The sequence below is a fragment of the Synchiropus splendidus genome, chromosome 4 (assembly GCF_027744825.2).
Source record: "Synchiropus splendidus isolate RoL2022-P1 chromosome 4, RoL_Sspl_1.0, whole genome shotgun sequence".
In the NCBI taxonomy this organism is placed as follows: Eukaryota; Metazoa; Chordata; class Actinopteri; order Syngnathiformes; family Callionymidae; genus Synchiropus; species Synchiropus splendidus.
Window position 1 is genome coordinate 28,669,457 of NC_071337.1, and position 18,986 is coordinate 28,688,442.

Below are 18,986 nucleotides of genomic sequence, written 5' to 3' on the forward strand. Positions count from 1 at the left end.
TGTTAACCATTGTTTCTGACTCATTCAGCTCAAACTACCTAAAACATCATGGTCTGAACTATGCACTTCCTGAAGCGCCACATGTCTGCAAATCAATTTCAGTGCAGATCCACATTTGGCAGAAGATGGCTCAAACCTCCAGTGATGAAATTGAGGTTGGCTTACTGGAACAAAATCTCTGCTGTCAGGTTTCACTCTCAACAGTTTTACCAGAACTGCTCACTTCAATCGGACATCCATCATGTCAAGCTGTTGACATCCAGCAGCTTCACATGATCCCACTTCATGATACAATTTTCAAAATCCTAAGGTTCTGGGCCATGTTTCCTTTAAATAAAATGCATCACCTTGAAAACAAAGAACGGTCAATACAAGAGAACACTTTATTTACATGAAATATCCACACCCAACATCATTGTAAACAGCAGTCACTGGGTAAAAGCTTGTGAAGATGATCATAGTTCAGAAGGAAGGCAAACAGTTACAGGATTTTCAGTGATCAAGATTTGGTCTAAAGCTTAAGCCTGTTTGACGCTCAGAAGATTTCAGTAGGAATTAAAGTTGACTCCAGTCATCACCTTCCTCAGTACAGTGTAAGTGTTGAGTGAGGTCCCGCTCACGTGATGATGAGTCTGCTACACTTCATGATAAAGAGGCTCAAGTATGGGCACTCCCAGTTGCAGAAGATGTCAAAATCAGAAATGTCAGTGGACGTCAGTATCCTGCAAGTTTGTGTGGAAAATTATTGAGCAGAGGCACTTGCTTGAACTGCAGTGGAGACCATGGAAGTTCAAGCGCGACTTGTGATGGCCTGTGACACTTTCTGAAACACGATGAGTTGGTTTAGGTGAACACTTCCAGTTGGAGTTCAGACGGCTGAACGTGAATATGAAGTTCTATCTAAAAGTGAGCCCCCATCCTTATCAAGCTGTCAAATATGAGCGGCACACTTCTAACAGCCAGCGGCGCTGGCACTCACTAAAACAAAGTACCAAGTTTGCACGCACGCGGAGTAAAGGCAGGACATTTAAGTTAGGCAGTTCAAGTTGGTTGGATGGGTGGAATTAGCAGTGGGAGGAGCTTGGTACACATCCATGACTTGGAATGACTGAGGTAACACACAGTTAAACTCACAGAAACTTGACACTGATGAACAGTGAAATGGTTGCAGGTCCAGTTGTAGACTAAAATGTACTGTGTTTTTCAATTGAACACAGAAACTGACATTTTTTTTGTTGCTAAAAGCTCAGTCATCGAATTACGCCAGTGTGGTTCCCAACCTCTTACGGTGGTAAGTTTTTGCCAAATAAGTAACAATGGAAAATACAATGGTCTTTATATATCTTTATAATTCCAAGATCTGTATATTTCCTTGCGTCTTGTTTCATATTTCAAGTATTAGGGAAAGTAGTTTAACCTCTGTTATATACATGCTGTAGTTTAACTATGACAATACATCCTGAAATAGGACAAATGATAGTAAAATTGGAGAAAAACCCAAGACAACTACTAGCCTTTTAGTTTTTAAACAGCTGAGGTGGAGTCACTCATTTCCCGCTTCGATGTGTCCATCATGCGCCCACAGACTGAAACAACCGTTCTGCTTCAACACAGGACCCTTCATTAACACGTAAAAAAGACGCTTGAGGTGGCAACAATTATGTTCTGTTTTCCTTTTGTTTTTCTCCCCCCCAAACTCTGCCCACCAGACATAGCAATGCGTCCCCCAACTTTGAGTACTACTGAATGGACTAGTTTGCTTTACGTAACCAAACTGGCGGACTGAAAAGCTCATTAAAATAATCATGATTGTTTTACACATTGTGCTGATATATCTATACTCTCAGTTTAGGATAGACGATCGGAGGCCAAACACTCCTCGTCTTGCATCTGTATCGCAGCTCTCTCCCTCTCCTCCTGCTCGTGTAAGGAGTTTTGCCCGGTTGTTTTGCCATGTTGCTCCTTCAGGTGCCGCCGTAAGGCCGGTTTGTGGGCGAAGCGGGCGTGACAGTAGGCACAGCGATGTGGCCGTTCGCCACTGTGGAGGTTCATGTGGTCGATCAGTGTGGATTTCTGGGTAAAGGTCTTGTAGCAGAGGGGGCACTGGTGTGTTTTGTTCAAGCCACGGTGTACCATCATGTGTCTCGACAGCTTGGCCGAGTTGTGGAACTGCTTTCCGCAGCATGGGCAAGTGAACTGCATGTGAGTGGAGCAGGAGTGGATGGTAAGCACATGGGCCGAGGAAAAGGTCATGTTACAGTGCTCACAGATTACAGGCCCGGTTACACTCGATGTTGAGCCCACAACAGCAACAGACTCATCCCCCCCCTCCTTCGTTCCCACAGTGAGAGCAGAGGTTCCCTCTCCAACACTAGAGCTAGACTCTTCGAGAGAAAAGGGTCTGTTGGTTGCCAGAGGGGAAAGCCTTTCTCCCCCCGCGCTGAACCGTGGAGGATCCACGGACATCAAACCTCCAGGTTTGAGCCCATCGGGACTGAAGTCCATTCCAAAACCAGCCATCCCAGCATTTGCAATATACCACATGTCTGCATGGTGACCTAAACCAGCTAGTCTTTTCTCCAGAGATGACCTCCTCCTCTTGAAGCCCCTTCCCCGCCCTCTCCCTCTGCCACTCCGAGCGGGCAGCAATCTGTGCTTGAATTCATTCACCAAAAGTCCTTCTTTTAAAAACCCATCTGCTGTCCGGATGTCCTCTTTGGCTGGATTGGAGTCGTACTCGCCTTCTTCTCTGAGCACAACATCATCGGGCTCTGGATAGTCTTCAGGTGCATCGTTGGCCGCCATGTGCTTGTCTCTGTCCATCTGTTCATCAGCGACATAAATCCTGAAGGTGTCACAGTCGGTTTGTGCGGCCTGCTCCTCCTCATCTGATGCGTTCACCTGCAAGAGAAGAGAACTTGAGTCATGTTTCACACTCACTTGAGTGTGCGTGCACAACACATCGGTGCACAGAATGACAACACCGTGATCTGGCTCATAATAATGTGTGTAATAAATAAAAGGCACTAAAGCAAAGTGGTTCTCTAATGTACAGCATTTAGTGTATATTATATTAAAATTCAAGCCGCCCCGAAACCTGGGTGGCTTCATCTTATTTAGCAGGTGCCAGATCACATGTGGTCAGAAAGAAGATCCAGCAATGAAGGCTCAGTGGATCATGTTTGTTTCTCAAGCTGCAGCCAGGCTGTACAAAGCCCTCCTCATGCAGGAGACACTTGAAAGACAGTGGACATTTTGAGCACCACTCATGCTCAGTCAAGCAGCTTTTTCACAGACTGGAAATCTGGGAATCTCATTTCCTCTGGATGCTTTTGCAACAGACTTTTTAGAATGAGTAAACTACAAACAAATGACTTAACCCTATGATAAATGGCTACGTTTTACGGGTTAATAATGGGTTAGTTCAAGCGGCTCTAAAAGCTTCAGTGATCCAGTGATCAGTTGGAGGCAGAATCCAGAATCGAGTCGTGGGGACAGCGCATCAACCATTTTTCTGACCACTTTCTCAATGTAAAATACAAACAAAATAGTCAGCTGGTCAATTTCTATACTTTAACAAAATATAACTTGGTAAATAAAAAAATTCTACATTAGTATTTGTTGTGAAGATACTCTGACTATGTGAGATTTGGTAACTGAAGACAACTGAATTTTTCTTCATGTCCTTATTCAGCAGTGACAAGTGTTAGAGAAGAGTCACTTTGTCATGATAGTCGCACTAAAAGACCAATGATGAATTTCAAGCCCACCTTGATGCACAGCTCATCATATGATGGACTGTCACTGCTGTGCTGACCGCTGCCCTGAGTAGACAAATCTCTTGGGTCATGGGCCTCTTCCACAAAGCGAACCAGGGGACTGGGTGGCTGCTCTGAGGACTGGCGGCTAACAGAAGGGGTCCGATCGCTGTCTCCGCTGACGGCAGCCTGGCGGGTAGACAACCCGTCTTCTTGCAAAACCTACAGTAGTTGACAATTCAATATCAGTTAAATAAAGGAAAAAAAGGTGCTCTGTGAAAAGCAGACCTGAAAACCAAATGTACATATTTTGGTATACCTTTTGTGAAGTGAGGTTCTTTAGCTGCATGTATTTCTTCAGAGCTCCCCGGCAGCGCTCCACTATATGTTCCATCTGCAGGTAGCTGGCTGCCGTCAGGTAGTTGACGATTTCTTCTGGATTGAACTGGAGCACGCCGGTGTAGCAGGACTGGAGCAGATCACACACAACCGTAGAGCTGTACAGCATGGACACCTGCAACGTGGGCAAACAACAGTGAGGTCTGCATTACAGCCAAGAGGTTCACTGACTCAGCGACGTCAATATCTACCTGCAGTTTTGACGATGGACTGAGCAGGAACTGATCCCTCAGAAATGGTGAGCAGGCAGCCAATACCACCTTGTGGCCCTTGAAAGTCTGGTTGTCGCTAGCCACAATTGTGATGTCACAAAAGTGTTGCCGGGACCTCAACTGATCCATGTGTTTCAGGGTCGTATCTCCGTGGCCAGGTAAACGAAAGCACAGCATCTCCATCTTGGCTGGATACGAGTTTGTCCCCCTGGAACGGGAAAAGCGAGCTACAGATTACACAAACGGTTATGTAGGACTGGGCATCATCAGTCATCGATATAATAGTAGGATCGACATTGCAACCTACAGGGACATGAACTGAGGCAATATGGTCCTGTCGACATAATTCTGTGCTGGCGGACACAACAGACGCCAGGAAGCTGGTTCAGGGGTAAAAAAAACAATGGTCTTCGACAGCATCAGTTGACAGCATTGTTCTAGACAGTTTGTATGTATGCAGGTTTCATTTCCCTTTTTCCACATATCTCTCTAATATTCCCAGTCCACTTAAAAGAGCAACTAATGTCCATACACAACATTCCTGAATCATCTGAATCAAGTCCTCTCATCCATGATGCAGTTAGTCCCTCATCACGACAGTGCTCCATTTTTAAATGATTGCTTTTTAAGTTCTCTCCCATCTGAAATCTCAGTGAACGAGGGTTTTGAGAGCAAAGCGTCACAATGGGAGCGGACCCGTAGCACAGACATGTCTGCTCTGCATCACATCATATGGTTATGATCTTTATTAACATGTTATGTGGGTGCATAAACGAGACACTCTCCTATAGGTGGAATGACCTCTGGTTAGGGGGGACATGGGTCTGCCATCACCAGCAGCCATCCAGTCAACTAAAGCAGGAGCTCCGCGTATTTTCATCTCTAACCAACCCAGCACTTGGACAGGACTGTGCACATCAACTTGTTCGGACTGATGAGGAAGTGGCAGTGAGAAATTCTAACTTCCAAGTGTAGCGTTTATAAGAGTGCAGTCAGGCGGTCCAGTTTAAGCTCTCAGCCGAGGCGGGCTGAAGGCGTCCTCCAGACCAATGAAGCAGAGTAGACGTGGCAAGGGGAGGAGATTTTAGGAAGATCGAAGGAAATGATGGGTTTTTGATGGGTGGGGCTTTTGGATGCCTTTTGTACTAACTTCTTCCTGCAATAAAAACAGAAATGAAGTGTGGATTCTTTATTAACTGCTCCTCTTACTTTCTGGGAACAATTTAAATGCATTTATATGAAAAGGGTTGTAATACAGTTCTTGTTATATATTTGCTTTGCAGGGATGAAGTTAAGGCCTTTGTTATATTGTGTTTATGTTTACATTGTTATTTTAAGAATTGAGCATTTTTTCATGTTCAGGCGAAGAAACCTGTTTATTCTTTATTTGATTTTCCCAATCTTCTGCGAAATGGCAATTTTCAATGAACTACTTGTGACATCATATCTGGCTTGGACTTTGAACATTTGCACTCTTCAGAAAAAATATCGGGATTTTTTCAATATTCAGCCTAAATATACTGAAATATTGAATTTTGGTTGCCCTATGGTTAATTGTTACAGGGTTAATATGTAGTTGATTACACTAGTAATCCACCGTAGTCCATCTTCTGCATCCTCCAAATACTTCCAACATTCTTGGCCCAACACTGTCTCCCTTCTCCACGTGTCCAAACCATCAGGCTTCCCTAACGTCTAAAAAACGTCAGGGTTTCTGTCTGGATTTTTTAAAACCGTGGCAGAGCCCCGATTAAAAAACAAACAAACAAACAAACAAAAAACCCAACCAGAACGCAGTGTATCAAGAAGAAGGGGGACTCTTGACATTTATTGAATTGGTGACAATAAAAAGTCCAGTTTCTTGAAAAAAAAAAAAAAAATCTCTCCCAATCTGCAGCCTCCTCAACTGGGCCGTGTCTTCATACGTCTGGCTGTTTGATTTTTCAGTTAAAAACATGCTGAAAACCACCACAATGCATTGTGTTTTCTGCTTGTTTCAATGTTTCCACATTGTTTTAATATTTCACCTGAAATCTCATCTTTGAAAAAGAGCTCATTATTGTGAAGGCATGGGGGCTCTCATTGAAGCCGTGGTGGAGCGCCATGATCGCTTACATGTAGCGGAAACGCTGAACTTTTTTACTTTTTTTTTTTTTCATCTGATTCTGATATACTCATCTCTGATCCTTTGTGGTCACTACCTGTGAATATACCAGGGCTGAGTATTGGCAGGCACCTTGCGATACAATGTGTAGCCCGATACAGGAGAGGAGATATGAGTGATATGTTGCGTAAGTTCAGCAATATATTGTAATAACAACCATCATTTAAGGTGAGAAATTAGATAACGAAATACAATATCATGACGATCCAGTTAGACTTTCAGTTACATTTCACAGTCAAATAGAGGAATGACTCACTCCCTTACTCAATAAAATAAGTAAGTGTGCAAAAAGAAAAGTATTGGACATGTCACAAATGCAGGAGCATATCCAAGAAATTATTGATAATGACAACTCAACATATCAAGAGAATGTGACACAATCAAGCACTGCGATATTTCAGCAAAAACATTGATACAGTATCGCGGAATTAAGTATCGCAGTATTTATTGTCTTACACCTCCAGATTATACCTCAGTTATATTCATCAAAATCATAAACAATATCAGGGTCTCCTGCAGAAAACCCTAAAAATCAAGATGTGTGTAGCTTGGATTTCACGGTTGCTGCTGCTATGAGGTCACAGCGGTCGCCACCCTGCCTGCACTCCCTCCTTCTCCCTTCATCTTTAACCACGACTCCGGATGACTGACCCAGAAAACTCATGCGCTCACTCTTCCCCCACCTAAATATTCTATTCAATCATTCATCCTCACTCCAGCTCATACTTCCTCCTCGCTCCGTCATCGGCAAACACAACCATCCAAGAGACTGGACCAGATACTGGATAGTACTTTAGCTGATTTAATACTCCTCAGGACATATCCACGTTTTCACTCCTACTATCCTAACACTCGCTCAAGACATCAAGAGAAGTTCTGTCATATAAAAACAAACCACACTCTCATAACGTGACTTCCCCCGGCAATACTAAGTTTTAATCCCATAGATGCTATAGAACGATTTAGTAAAAAAATAAATCACGATCATTCATTTCTTACACAGTGACGGTTTGATTTCACTGTTGGTCCACGGATATAAGCAAACATGGGCGTGCTTGAAAACAAAACACAACAACACACAACTAAGATACGTGCTTGCTTTTGTGACAGATGTGGTTTCTAAAGTGAAACCGACAGGTTATTCCAACTGACCGTTGTTGAGACAGATTCTCATGAATGAAGACTTGCGATTCCTAACCTCTGCTAAAGTTAGCTACAGGTTAGCTAGCTGGCATGAGTCGGCCACAGGCAGCCAGACGGTCGCTGTCTGTCACTCACCTCGTCTTGACCAATGTCCACCTCTCAAAGGCCTGTCCAACGCGTGTATTGATGTAAACCCACTAATTCTGTGTCGGGCACCACATCCCCGGTGTCCTCGAGCAGTCCGTGGTTACTTTCTTTGGCCTGCGAGACACCCCAGACGCTCGGAGGCGAAAAACTGGAGCATCTCGGTCCAAACGCCACGGTCAAACGCTGTCGCCCACAGAACTGACTTCAAGTCGGTTTTCCTGCTTCCATGTGTCGCTGGTCAGCAGCACACTGACCTGGGATCAGCGGCCAGCCAGAGTTGTGACGAAGGGTGGGCGGGGCTACGGCGATGACGCAGGACGTAGCCGCTGACGACGGAAGGAAACATGTCGGCAGCTGAGACGACCACAAAGGTAGTTGAAATTCAAAACAGCAAACCTTCAGAAAACCCCTTTGCACTTCAGAATTCGCCAGTGAGAGCGGGGAGCATAGAAACGCATCAATTCAAATCCTTGGTCTTGGAGCGTTGTGTCTGTAGACTCAGAGACACGGCTAACATCGCTAGCCTCGCACTGTTTTGCATACTGGGAACAATGCTGTGTGCTGTTAGTTTGTGAACTCTCTCATGTGAATATTACTGTTTTTAAACCTTAACAAGTTCCCTCTCTTCACACAGTCCTGCCACTCAATTTTCAGACCTGGTTGTTATTTTGCACAATGAGGCTGAATTTATACGTTTGTCGTGATTTGTGTAAAATATATTTGTCTGGTAATTTGTAACTTCAGTAGAACAGTGTTTTTAATAACTCGACTTTGTCTTTCGGGTGTTGAAGAAGTCTAAATTTGTCAATATGTGGCTTTTCAGTAATTCATGTAATTCAAGTTATTCTCGTGTATTTATGACAGGGCTGTCATATTGAATTCGGCCATGTTCATGACAGTCAATGCTCTGATGTTAAACGGGAAAGGGAGTCGGACTTTGATTCATTCATCCTCTTCTGCATAGTTTCTGTCGGAGGGAGGGGAGACCCTGGAAAGGTCTCCTGCCCATCTCGTGCCATCTATAGACAACCAGGAATACATCCATAGATTTTGTCACAGCCTGCAAAGGAGACCAATACTTTCTCAAAAAGAGTATTCAAGGGGTTGAAAATGTAGCCTATACAGGGTATGTGATCTTTGCCCTCGTATTAATTGTTTCCTGCTGTAGCTCTAGGTGTGTAGCTCATGGGCAAACTGTTTTCAGTGGCTGTGATAGAGGCGAGTATTTTACTGTCAGAGGAAACCCACGCAAGCACTGTTATGCTGTACGCAGCATGGCGGAGCAATTCCATCATTCCGTCCTGCTCACTGATAGTGATGGATGTTGACTGTGTATATATATATATATATATATATATATATATGTGTGTGTCTAATAGTGTTCATGATATAACATGTGCTTCCTTATAGAACATGAAAAAACAGAAAATCCTTTCTTTTATATTTAATAAATTATTGTGTTTTTGTTTCAGGAGTCTCATGAAGAAAGTTACACAGAAACCCAGTCAGAGTCATTAGCTGGACCAAGTCGTGTAAATGATGGTATGTTTTATTCCTTTTTCAAACCTGTAGCCGAGGAAAATAATATCTGCTTGACTCATTGATTACTTTTCTAATGTCATCAGAGGATATTGACTTACCTGCTGTGGCCAAAGCGACTGACTGTCAATCAACACATGAACTGGAGGCTAACCGCACCAGTGCTGATGACGTAGAGAGCCGCTCTCGGGTCACCTCACCAACTTCTAAACCTTCTCAAGGTGAAGTTTTAAGTAACAAGAGTGACTCTCAAGTGGTGACTCATAATCATTCTCACTATTTCATTCTTCTCTGTGCCAACAGAACAAACAACACCATCTCCCCACCAGTCACCTCATGGGGCTGTTGTTGCATCCCCTGGCAGAGCCAAAATGAGTGTTTCTGGGCCCAGTGGTTGCAGTAAATCTGCTCCTTCTCTCTCTTCTTCTTCCTCTCCACCCTCCTCTGCTGCCACGGCATGCTCTCCTTCCGTCTCACCGAATACAGCGAAGGTCCATCGGGCACGCAAGACCATGAACAGACCTGTTTTAGCCAAGGTAAGTGCTCTAGAAGGAAAACTATCCCATGAAGAGGCATATTTAAAACAACAACAAGCCACATTCTGAAGTTTTGTGCTTTTCATTGCACAAAATAAAGTCAGGTAGTATCACAGGGAATGCTATATTTATCACTTTATCAGATGGATTTAAACAAAGAAGCATGATAACCTGAAACATAAAAGTGAGTAATGTAATGCTAATATGTTATATTTAAAGTAATTTGCAGAAATGCGCAATCACTCTTCAGAAAATCTTGGATAGATACGCTGACCTGAACTTATTTTTTGTGACTCTGAGCTACATAAACGTGAGGCAGACCCCAAAGTACACAAGAAACAACACAAATCACCGTCCCAATTCTTTATAACAAAATGAAACTAGGAAACTTGCCACTTATTGTGGCTATGTGGACTCTTGGTTTCTGTTCTCTGTCTAAGGAGTCCATCCTAGTATCCCTGGTTCTGGTTCTAATAGAAGCCTGGTTGAGACAGGAGATCTTCATCCAACACTAGAGACTCAATTTTTTCGTTCTCTTGCAGAAGATCTCCAGTGAAAGACCAGTCACTCCTTCTGGATCAAGTGCAGCAGCTTCTCCTGACACAGAAACAGGTGAGTTGCTTCTGAAACATGTCCCAAGGTTCCTGGTGGATTCTGTTGTGCTGAGGAAGGAAAATGTCTGGTTTTTTTTCAGTGGCAAAAAAGAGGAAACTCAGTGTTTCAGATGCACCGGAGAAATCTGACAACATTCCACACAACTCTCTAATTCTTGTAAGTTGTCATCGAGCCTATTATTAGTCTCATCTGTTTAGATCATCTGGGCAGAACTTTCTTTGTCAACCTTGCATTAGTTAAACACAGATGAAGCTCCTCTCTTGTCACTCGCTTCGCTCTCCTTGCATGAAACAATGGAAAAGTTTCGATGAACAAGGGCATCTTCCTGTTTGGTCGTACCTGTACAATATGCTGGTCTCCAAGCTGGAGCCATGCTAGTCTAATTACACATGGCTGCTACCAAAATATTGGCTCTACTTCGGGTGTTCAAACAAGAGCTTCTTCCTCCTTTGACTTCTTCTTGTTTCTAAGTACTTCTCTACAATTCTCTGCGACACATGAATTTATGTCGTTCCTTTTTTCTTGGGTTCCAGCTGACATATATTTTTAGCGATTGTCATTATAAATCCGAGTCACAATTTGATTCAATGTTGATAGACCCCGGGGTGAGGGCAGTGAAGAAAAAAACAGTGACAAAAAAATGCTGTGAAAAGACACCAATTTCACATCTTGATGTACAGTGTATCTCCTCTTGTAGTTAAAGAATGGTTGCAGGGAAGCTGACGACACACAAGAGAGCACATCGAGTCATGTAAGTGACAGTTTCCCCAACATGATGGTCTTCTTCTTTCAGTCCTTCACACTGACCGATACTTTGACCAAATCTTGCAGTGTTCTCCACCAGAGCTGAAGAAAATTGACAGGGGTAGGAAAGCAGGCGAACAGTCCTGGCCAGAGGCGGACGTGGAGAAATGCACAGATGACATGTTGAAAGGATCTGGTGAGTTTCCATTTGTTTCTCTTTTATAAGATGTATTGAAGAACGATCAGAATGAACAGAGACAGGAAATAGTATGTAATTATATGAAATGAAAATGATCCCATCAATATCTCGCAGTGGAAGGTGATACAGCCGCAATTATTTTTACGACTTTAGACGAGTGCAAAACGTTGTTGTTAGTAACTTTTTTGTATGTTAAATGCTAAATCTCAAATCAATATATGAATCCCAACCCACAAATGAACAGCGAACTTACTCGTTCATTGATGGATGAAGTGATGAAGATGTTGAACAGTAGGGAGCGAGGAGCTCTCGGGTGAAGAATTCCCTTCCTCGATGCTCTCAATGGGGACTGGTCAGAGATGAGGTTGCTCCAAGTGGCACTGCCGAGTCGCTGAGGAGTAGGTAACCCTTCTTGGACTGTAGTGCGTCCTCTTAACGTCTGATATTCTTTCACCCATGTCTGCCCACTTGAACCCAGTGGGTCCTCAAGCCATCAGTTGTCTGTTGATATAGTTCCCAATGTCCCGATAAAAAAGGCCTTTATGTTGCATACTATGTAAATTCAGATTGATATTGCGGTGATTTATCACCCCGTTGACTTACTGGTGTTTAAACAGATGAGGCTGACCTACACAAAACTAATGTATTTTCTGTGTGATGTTACTGTGTTAAAGTCAATTTGGTTTTGAACTCGGTGTTGTTTTGCTCAGCAGGTGAGTCCACGGACTACACCGAGGTTCCTTTGGGGGCTCTGGACATTGCTGCCGCGGACAGTCTTACTCTGTCACCACATCATGGTGAGTTAAGAGCACAACCATGCCAGAATTGTAATATTATGACAACCCTCTATAGCGAAAATGTGGTATATTCCAATGGACTCGTTTCCAATAACCTAACCTCTGCAGAGGGCAGTGAGGCTGGCGACACGGAGAGGATGGAGGAGCTTCCTCTGTGCAGCTGCAGGATGGAAGCTCCTCGTGTGGACGCTGGCGGCAGTGGTGACAGCAGACAGTGCATGGCCACAGAGAGCAACAACGGAGAGGTATTTGTTCTGTGTGTCTATGTCGGAGTTGAAAATATTTAGACTGTTATTGGGAGGACAAGATCAGAAGTGTGTATATCAGAGGGTCATCTCCTGTGGAGAGGTTCAGAGACGAAGTCATGGAAGCCAGATGGTTTGGACATATAAAAGGGATAGTGTCGTACATGAATGAATGAATGACATCAAAAGGAGAATCAAGACAGGTGGAGCACAGAGAGCAAATGTGTTGTGTAATTTAGCTAGGGAAATCTGGGTTTAGTCATCTGAATTTAACGCAGATTTATTTCTATTCACTTAAAGCACTAACCCATGAAAACATTGATTTAAGTTTATCATGCTATGGCATGATGAGCAACTGGGTAAGGAGAATTGCAGAACATGTGTAAAAGGACGTGAGCAAGCTTGTGGTGTTGCGTTGTCACGAGATAGATCGAACTTTATAGTTGGTTCTTCAGTGAAAAAAGAAATTGTCTTTGACATGGCATCATCAGATGTGACAACACGTAACACATAAGCACGATGTGGCATATTTTGGAATGAATGATTTCTTGTTGATATTCTTCCAAGCCAGCTGTGTTCTTTATCGCTTGCCGATGGCAGCAGCATGATAGAGACGTGCAGGGGACCGGTAGGGTCTTCTTCCCTCACCTCTGAGCACCTGTACAGCTCAGTCAGAGGTTGTTGGAGTGTCTTGACCTGATTTATGATGTCGGGGAGATTTGTTTTGATGATGGAAGTGAGGAAGTTTTTCCAAGATGTAATATTAACGCTGAGGTTAGATTCAATTAATGAGCCGTGGACGAGAGCTAAGATGTCTTTGCTGATCCTGAAAGGTGGTGGAGACACTGTTCCCACGTATGTGACACCTACCACCTACTGACCATGGAAACTGAGTGGTTGGCACAGTCGTTCTGGTTGTTTCCCCCTTTGACTCATAGCACGGCTCCTTGTTCTTGGATTTGTTACGCTCCCATAGGTTTTATGTGAATGTTTGTACCAGGGCAAGGACTTCCTGCTCACTCACACCTATCAGCACTGGTAGCTTGCAGCTTGAGCCCTTGTACTGCCTTGTTGTAAGAAAACTCCAGTTCAAGTCCTTCGATCAGTCACACAATATTCACTCAATATTGCAATATTCATTTGTGGTTATGTTAGGTGACGTTAACACCAAATCAAGAGCACAGTCTTAAATTCTTTCCAGTTGTGTTTGTCATGTGAAGAACTTCCTGCTTGTGACACGGGTGTTTGTCAGGCAGGTTTCCTCACTGACGCAACCACTGTCTTTGTAATTGCATTCACGAGGAGGGTCAAATAGATAAAAGGTGCTGAGATAAGCACACAGTGGTGCCGATGCCTTCTGGGTCAGAGGTCACAGGGTTCTCTAGTTACTGGCTGAGCTGCTGATTCCCTTATCTCTTTGGTTTCTTCCTCAAACTACACAGAAACATTTGATCTTTCCCACGTTTGCCAATCTTACTTGTTATCTCCCGACAGCTGAGGGCTTGCACCAACCAGACCATGAAAGCAGAAACCATGCGCCCGTCCAGTCGGATTCCCCTCATGGTCCTTTGTGACGTCCACCGTTCTCACATGGTCAAGCACCACTGCTGCCCAGGATGCGGCTACTTCTGCATAGCGGTTTGTATTTGTGCTGGCTCTTCTTTCACTCTTCTTCTTGACTCACTTTCTGTTCTTCCAGGGGACGTTTCTTGAGTGCTGTCCAAACCAGAGCATCGCCCACCGTTTCCACCGCAGTTGTGTGACAGTGTTGGGCGGGGGGCGGAGTCGAGCCACCGGTGGGATGCTGTTCTGTCCTCATTGCGGCGAAGACGCCTCGGAGGCTCAGGAGGTCACGCTACCCGCCTCTTGCTCAGCGGCATCGTCAGCCTCCACAGTGGTCACCATGTCAGCCTCCTCCACCACCACGTCGTCGCTGCCACCGCACACTCCCTCCGCCCTCTCGCTCACAGCCTCAACAGGGGCGGTGAAGAACGACAAGATGCCAGCACGACCCCTCAGGTGAGAAACCTGTTGTGTACTGGATGAGTGAGTCGCAGCTCACCTTGATCATCCTCCTCTAGTGCTAGAATGCGAAGCCGCGGCCTCATGACAGTTGCGGTGGAGCCAGAGCAGCAGCAGACATCGCAGGCTCTAGCCACGACCATCACCACCATTCCTGCCTCAGAAGAAGGCGTGGACAGTGTGGGCCCTTCTCTTTGTTTGCCGAACGGGAAACCTGTTTGTCCAAGTGCGCTTCCACCTGGGCCCAGCAGGGCGGCGCTGCAGAAGGCCATCCTCAACCAGGAGTCAGAGAGGTCAGTTTCCCATATGACCAGCGTGCAGTTTAGAAATCTGCTGTCAGATCTTGTGGAAGGAAATAAGCACCAGGCAGCATCTGGGGTGAGCTGTGAAGCCGTGGAGGATAAACTCTCCCAGTGGAGTCACCTGTTGTGGTGTATGTTGGAATTTTACACCAGAGATAAGGTGTTTTTCTTGAAGAAAAGAGGTGACAGTTCACAAAGTGTCCATGCTGTGGGATATGAACCAGTCTGCAGGCCGTTGTGATGTTTGAGTGCAGTCTTCACCTTGTCTCACACCATCTCTGTTCCGATCTGTTCTTAGGAAGAAGAAGGTCAGGTTCCACCCCCGACACCTCTACCAAGCAGCCAAGCAAGGGGAGGTGCACAGAGTTCTTCTCATGCTCAGTGAGTTCAGCCCCCAGTGGGTTTTCCTCTTGAACATTGTTCAGGCATCTCAGAGGTAGTAGATTAGGGTGTCACTTCATACTGTGCAATAAGTCACTTAAACTAGAAATGTGTCATTCAGTAGACACATTGACTCGTGAGACTTCAGAGTTCGTCTCACGCTGCACTGTAGCTCGACCTGCTTCATGACCTGCAACCTGTCGGTGAGAACACAGCTGATGTTTGTGTCTACCACCCAGTGGAAGGCCTTGACCCGACGTACCAGCCGGACTCCCAGAACAAACGCTCTGCTCTTCATGCTGCGGCTCAGAGAGGACAGCTGGAGCTGTGCTACATCCTCATCCAGGTCTGTGGCTCCACACCAGACTCTGGCCTGTTGGCTTAACAGGCTAGCTGCGGCTGTCCCAGCTACTCAGGGCGGGAGGCGGGGAGACAAGCAACCACTGTCTATTAATGTTGGGTGTGATGACAGGCTGGGGCTCAGGTGGACGCCCAGGACAAGGACACGCGGACTCCTCTGCTGGAGGCCATCATCAACAATCACGCTGAAGTGTCTCGCTATCTGGTGCAGAACGGCGCCACCGTCTACCATGTTGTAAGTGCCTTTTATTGCCACTAACATTGGACAAGATTCCTTTACCATCCATGTGGTGTCACCAGGAGGAAGAAGGTTACACTGGCCTTCACCACGCGTCCAAACAAGGAAACCTGGAGATTGTTAGCATGCTGCTGGAGACGGGCCAGGTGGATGTAAACGCTCAGGTGAGTCCGCCTCTTGACCTTTAATATGAAAGCTTAGGTGACGCAACGAATAACGGCTTCACTTTGAAACCCCTGCGGGTCACAGGACAGCGGGGGCTGGACTCCGATCATCTGGGCTGCTGAGCACAAACATGTCAAAGTGATCGAAGCCCTGCTGAACCGAGGGGCCAACGTCACCATCAACGACAAGGTGAGCTCACACACTCGCCCTTGCTAAATAAGTGTGATCCCTTACAGCAGCTGGAGAATATTTCACTCAATGAACGACGCTTTCTCTCCACGGCGCCCTCTAGGAGCTGAATGTGTGCCTCCACTGGGCGGCGTACGCAGGGAACGTGGACATAGCGGAGATGGTGCTGAACGCCGGCTGCTCCCTGGACTGTGTCAACATGCACGGAGACACGCCGCTTCACATCGCTGCCCGCGAGGGATTCCTGGAGTGCGTCACGTGAGTCCACCACCCTCCTCTTCAACTCCCCTTCACATCTCAGGCTCAGCTCATTTGACCTGATCTGCGTCTGCAGGCTGTTCCTCTCCCGAGGGGCCAACATTGACATTGTGAACAGAGAAGGCGAAACGCCGCTGACCCTCGCTCGAGTCGACACCCCCGTTTGGGTGGCACTGCAGATCAACAGGAAGTTACGACGAGGGATCAGCAACCGCATGCTGCGCACGGAGAAGATAGTCAGCAGGTAATGAGGCGCCTTCACAGACTGGGCCCAGTGTTTGCGTGGGTCCGTGTTGAAGCCCGTGTCTTCCGTCTCGCTGTGCGGCGCCAGTGACATCGCCCAGGGCTATGAGAACGTCCCCATCCCCTGTGTCAACGCGGTGGACGACGAAGGCTGTCCATCTGACTACAAATATGTGTCTGAGAACTGTGAAACGTCAGCGATGAACATCGACCGCAACATCACACACCTGCAGGTGAGTGACACTGGCCTTAACTCCAGTGTTTTAGACTGCCACCTAAAGACGCTCTCTCGTCCAGCACTGCAGCTGCACGGACGACTGCTCATCCAGCAACTGCCTGTGCGGTCAGCTGAGCATCCGCTGCTGGTACGACAAGGTACGACATGGCCCCTGATGCTCAGTGCTGCCCCCTATTATCACCGACACGACACGACAAACATCTGAGGATTTGTTTCAGGACCAGCGCTTGCTGCAGGAGTTCAACAAGATCGAGCCTCCCCTCATCTTCGAGTGCAACATGGCGTGCTCCTGTTACAGGACCTGCAAGAACAGAGTGGTCCAGGCTGGTATCAAGTAAGAGCTCCGCGCACAGGCTAGTCTGCTGTGTGCCACCGAACAAGGAGTGACTGGCTGCTCTCCTTGTAGAGTCCGTCTTCAGCTCTACAGGACGGAGAAGATGGGCTGGGGCGTTCGAGCGCTGCAGGACATCCCGCAAGGGAGCTTCATCTGCGAGTACGGCGCTCAGCCGGGTCAACAGCTTGGTTTGGAAGTGACTCTCTTGATGTGTTCCTCTGCCAGGTACGTTGGTGAGTTGATTTCAGACGCCGAGGCAGACGTGCGGGAAGACGATTCCTACTTGTTCGACCTGGACAACAAGGTTAGAGGACTGAGCTCATTCTTCTAGATGTTAGCTTCGTCAGTCTTCACACATGGGTAACAGTGCTGTCATTGCTGGAGCTGAACCTCAGTGTCAGAGCCCTGTGTGTGTAGATGAGCTGACAGAGCTCCTAAGCTCAACTGCTGTCACTACTGCAGTGGCAGAATGTAGCCATTAATGCAAGATGAGAATGGGAATATCAGTAGCTAGTTTAGCTCCGGGTGCTAACGTGCTGTGTTGTTCCTTGACTTGTGGAGGATGGAGAGGTCTACTGCATCGACGCTCGTTATTACGGCAACATAAGTCGCTTCATCAACCACCTGTGTGATCCCAACCTCATCCCCGTGCGAGTCTTCATGCTGCACCAGGACCTGCGCTTCCCCCGCATCGCCTTCTTCAGCTCCAGAGACATCCTTAGCGGCCAGGAGCTGGGGTGAGGCACTGGACCAGCATGTTGTTGTCGGGGTCCAGCACGCTGACAGTGTTTTTGCTGCTCAGGTTCGACTATGGCGACCGATTCTGGGACATCAAGAGCAAGTACTTCACCTGCCAGTGCGGATCAGAGAAGTGCAAACACTCGGCCGAGGCCATCGCGCTGGAGCAGAGCAGAGTGGCCCGCATGGAGGCGTGCGGTGACAACGCCGACGACTGCGGGGCCACAGTTATTTAACCTCAGCTGGTCCAGGAGCGTTTCTGTGGCTGTGTGATGACGTCAGCATTTATCTTTGTTTACTGTAAATACGCTTCACCTGGACACAAACGATTGTGCAGCTCGTGACTTCTGTTTTTTTTAAGACCTGAAGATTTTATGTGTTTATGTGGATTCATGTTTTTTTTACACGCTTTTTGTTACAGATAGTGTTGAGAATTTCAAAATAAAATGTATTATTGTACTGTTGTCCTCTGAAACCATCCTGGCTGCTTCACAGCAATGATGTTTCCTGAAGCAGCTCTCAAGAACAACTGTGGTGACAAAGGCATCAGGCCTCTTACGGCCTGCAGTTAGGGGACAAAACAAGTTCCTTTTCTCCTTTTAATCTAGCATATTAACTGCTGTGACTACTGCTCACTATGAGGCAATCATGTTGTTCGTTTCCGGTGTGGAATCTCATGCTTACAGTTATGCTACACAAAGAATACATGGAATTCACCATGACTTTACACACATTACAGGCATTATAGCGGGAGCTGTTTGTGAGGACAAGCATTATTTTTTATTATTATTTTTGCCCTTATAAATACGCTGTGAGGCTCCCATCCAGGCTGTTTGCTAAATTAGCTTTAAAAAATGTGAATCAACAATTCAGATTTTCACAGCACCTTCTAAGTAACATCATTGCTGCACTCAAATAGTGAAGGTATTCAGTCATACTTGCATGGCCTCATACAGGCCTTAGCTTTTTTGAGGAATTCTGATATAACTTTGTCATCAAGTTTCGTCAGTGTTTTCCAGG

General features: G+C 46.0%; 2 protein-coding genes across 4 annotated transcripts; one reads left to right on the forward strand and one right to left on the reverse strand.

The window, feature by feature from the left end:
• Positions 1-372: 372 nt before the first annotated feature.
• Positions 373-8,099, reverse strand: LOC128757255 (zinc finger and BTB domain-containing protein 12-like). 2 transcript variants are annotated; one of them, XM_053862403.1, is made up of 5 exons: positions 7,812-8,099; positions 4,349-4,577; positions 4,078-4,272; positions 3,771-3,980; positions 373-2,901 (listed from the first exon to the last, which is right to left on the reverse strand). In XM_053862403.1, exons 2-5 carry the CDS (start codon positions 4,550-4,552, stop codon positions 1,849-1,851), a joined length of 1,662 nt encoding a protein of 553 aa, XP_053718378.1. In that variant the 5' UTR covers positions 4,553-4,577; positions 7,812-8,099; the 3' UTR covers positions 373-1,848. The 2 variants fall into 2 exon arrangements, with proteins under 2 accessions (XP_053718378.1, XP_053718379.1); XM_053862404.1 differs by having other exon boundaries at positions 4,349-4,596.
• A 48-nt stretch (positions 8,100-8,147) lies between these two features.
• ehmt2 (euchromatic histone-lysine N-methyltransferase 2) lies at positions 8,148-18,378 on the forward strand. 2 transcript variants are annotated; one of them, XM_053862882.1, is made up of 27 exons: positions 8,148-8,194; positions 9,296-9,365; positions 9,449-9,583; positions 9,666-9,898; positions 10,441-10,510; positions 10,593-10,669; positions 11,211-11,264; positions 11,345-11,453; positions 12,167-12,253; positions 12,362-12,498; positions 13,993-14,136; positions 14,198-14,517; positions 14,580-14,813; positions 15,121-15,203; positions 15,443-15,549; positions 15,676-15,798; positions 15,864-15,965; positions 16,051-16,155; positions 16,259-16,413; positions 16,490-16,657; positions 16,745-16,889; positions 16,954-17,031; positions 17,113-17,228; positions 17,301-17,387; positions 17,454-17,532; positions 17,790-17,965; positions 18,031-18,378. In XM_053862882.1, exons 1-27 carry the CDS (start codon positions 8,168-8,170, stop codon positions 18,200-18,202), a joined length of 3,393 nt encoding a protein of 1,130 aa, XP_053718857.1. In that variant the 5' UTR covers positions 8,148-8,167; the 3' UTR covers positions 18,203-18,378. The 2 variants fall into 2 exon arrangements, with proteins under 2 accessions (XP_053718857.1, XP_053718858.1); XM_053862883.1 differs by having other exon boundaries at positions 12,170-12,253.
• Positions 18,379-18,986: the final 608 nt, after the last annotated feature.

Coding starts and splice junctions, on each gene's coding strand:
- LOC128757255 (XM_053862403.1), bottom strand. CDS start 4,552: ATGGAGATGCTGTGCTTTCGTTTACCTGGCCACGGAGATACGACCCTG. Junction 3,981..4,077: donor AGAACCTCACTTCACAAAAG/GTATACCAAAAT, acceptor CAACTACTGTAG/GTTTTGCAAGAAGACGGGTT. Junction 2,902..3,770: donor ATGATGAGCTGTGCATCAAG/GTGGGCTTGAAA, acceptor CTTCTCTTGCAG/GTGAACGCATCAGATGAGGA.
- ehmt2 (XM_053862882.1), top strand. CDS start 8,168: ATGTCGGCAGCTGAGACGACCACAAAG. Junction 10,670..11,210: donor CACACAACTCTCTAATTCTT/GTAAGTTGTCAT, acceptor CTCCTCTTGTAG/TTAAAGAATGGTTGCAGGGA. Junction 16,156..16,258: donor ACGTCACCATCAACGACAAG/GTGAGCTCACAC, acceptor GGCGCCCTCTAG/GAGCTGAATGTGTGCCTCCA.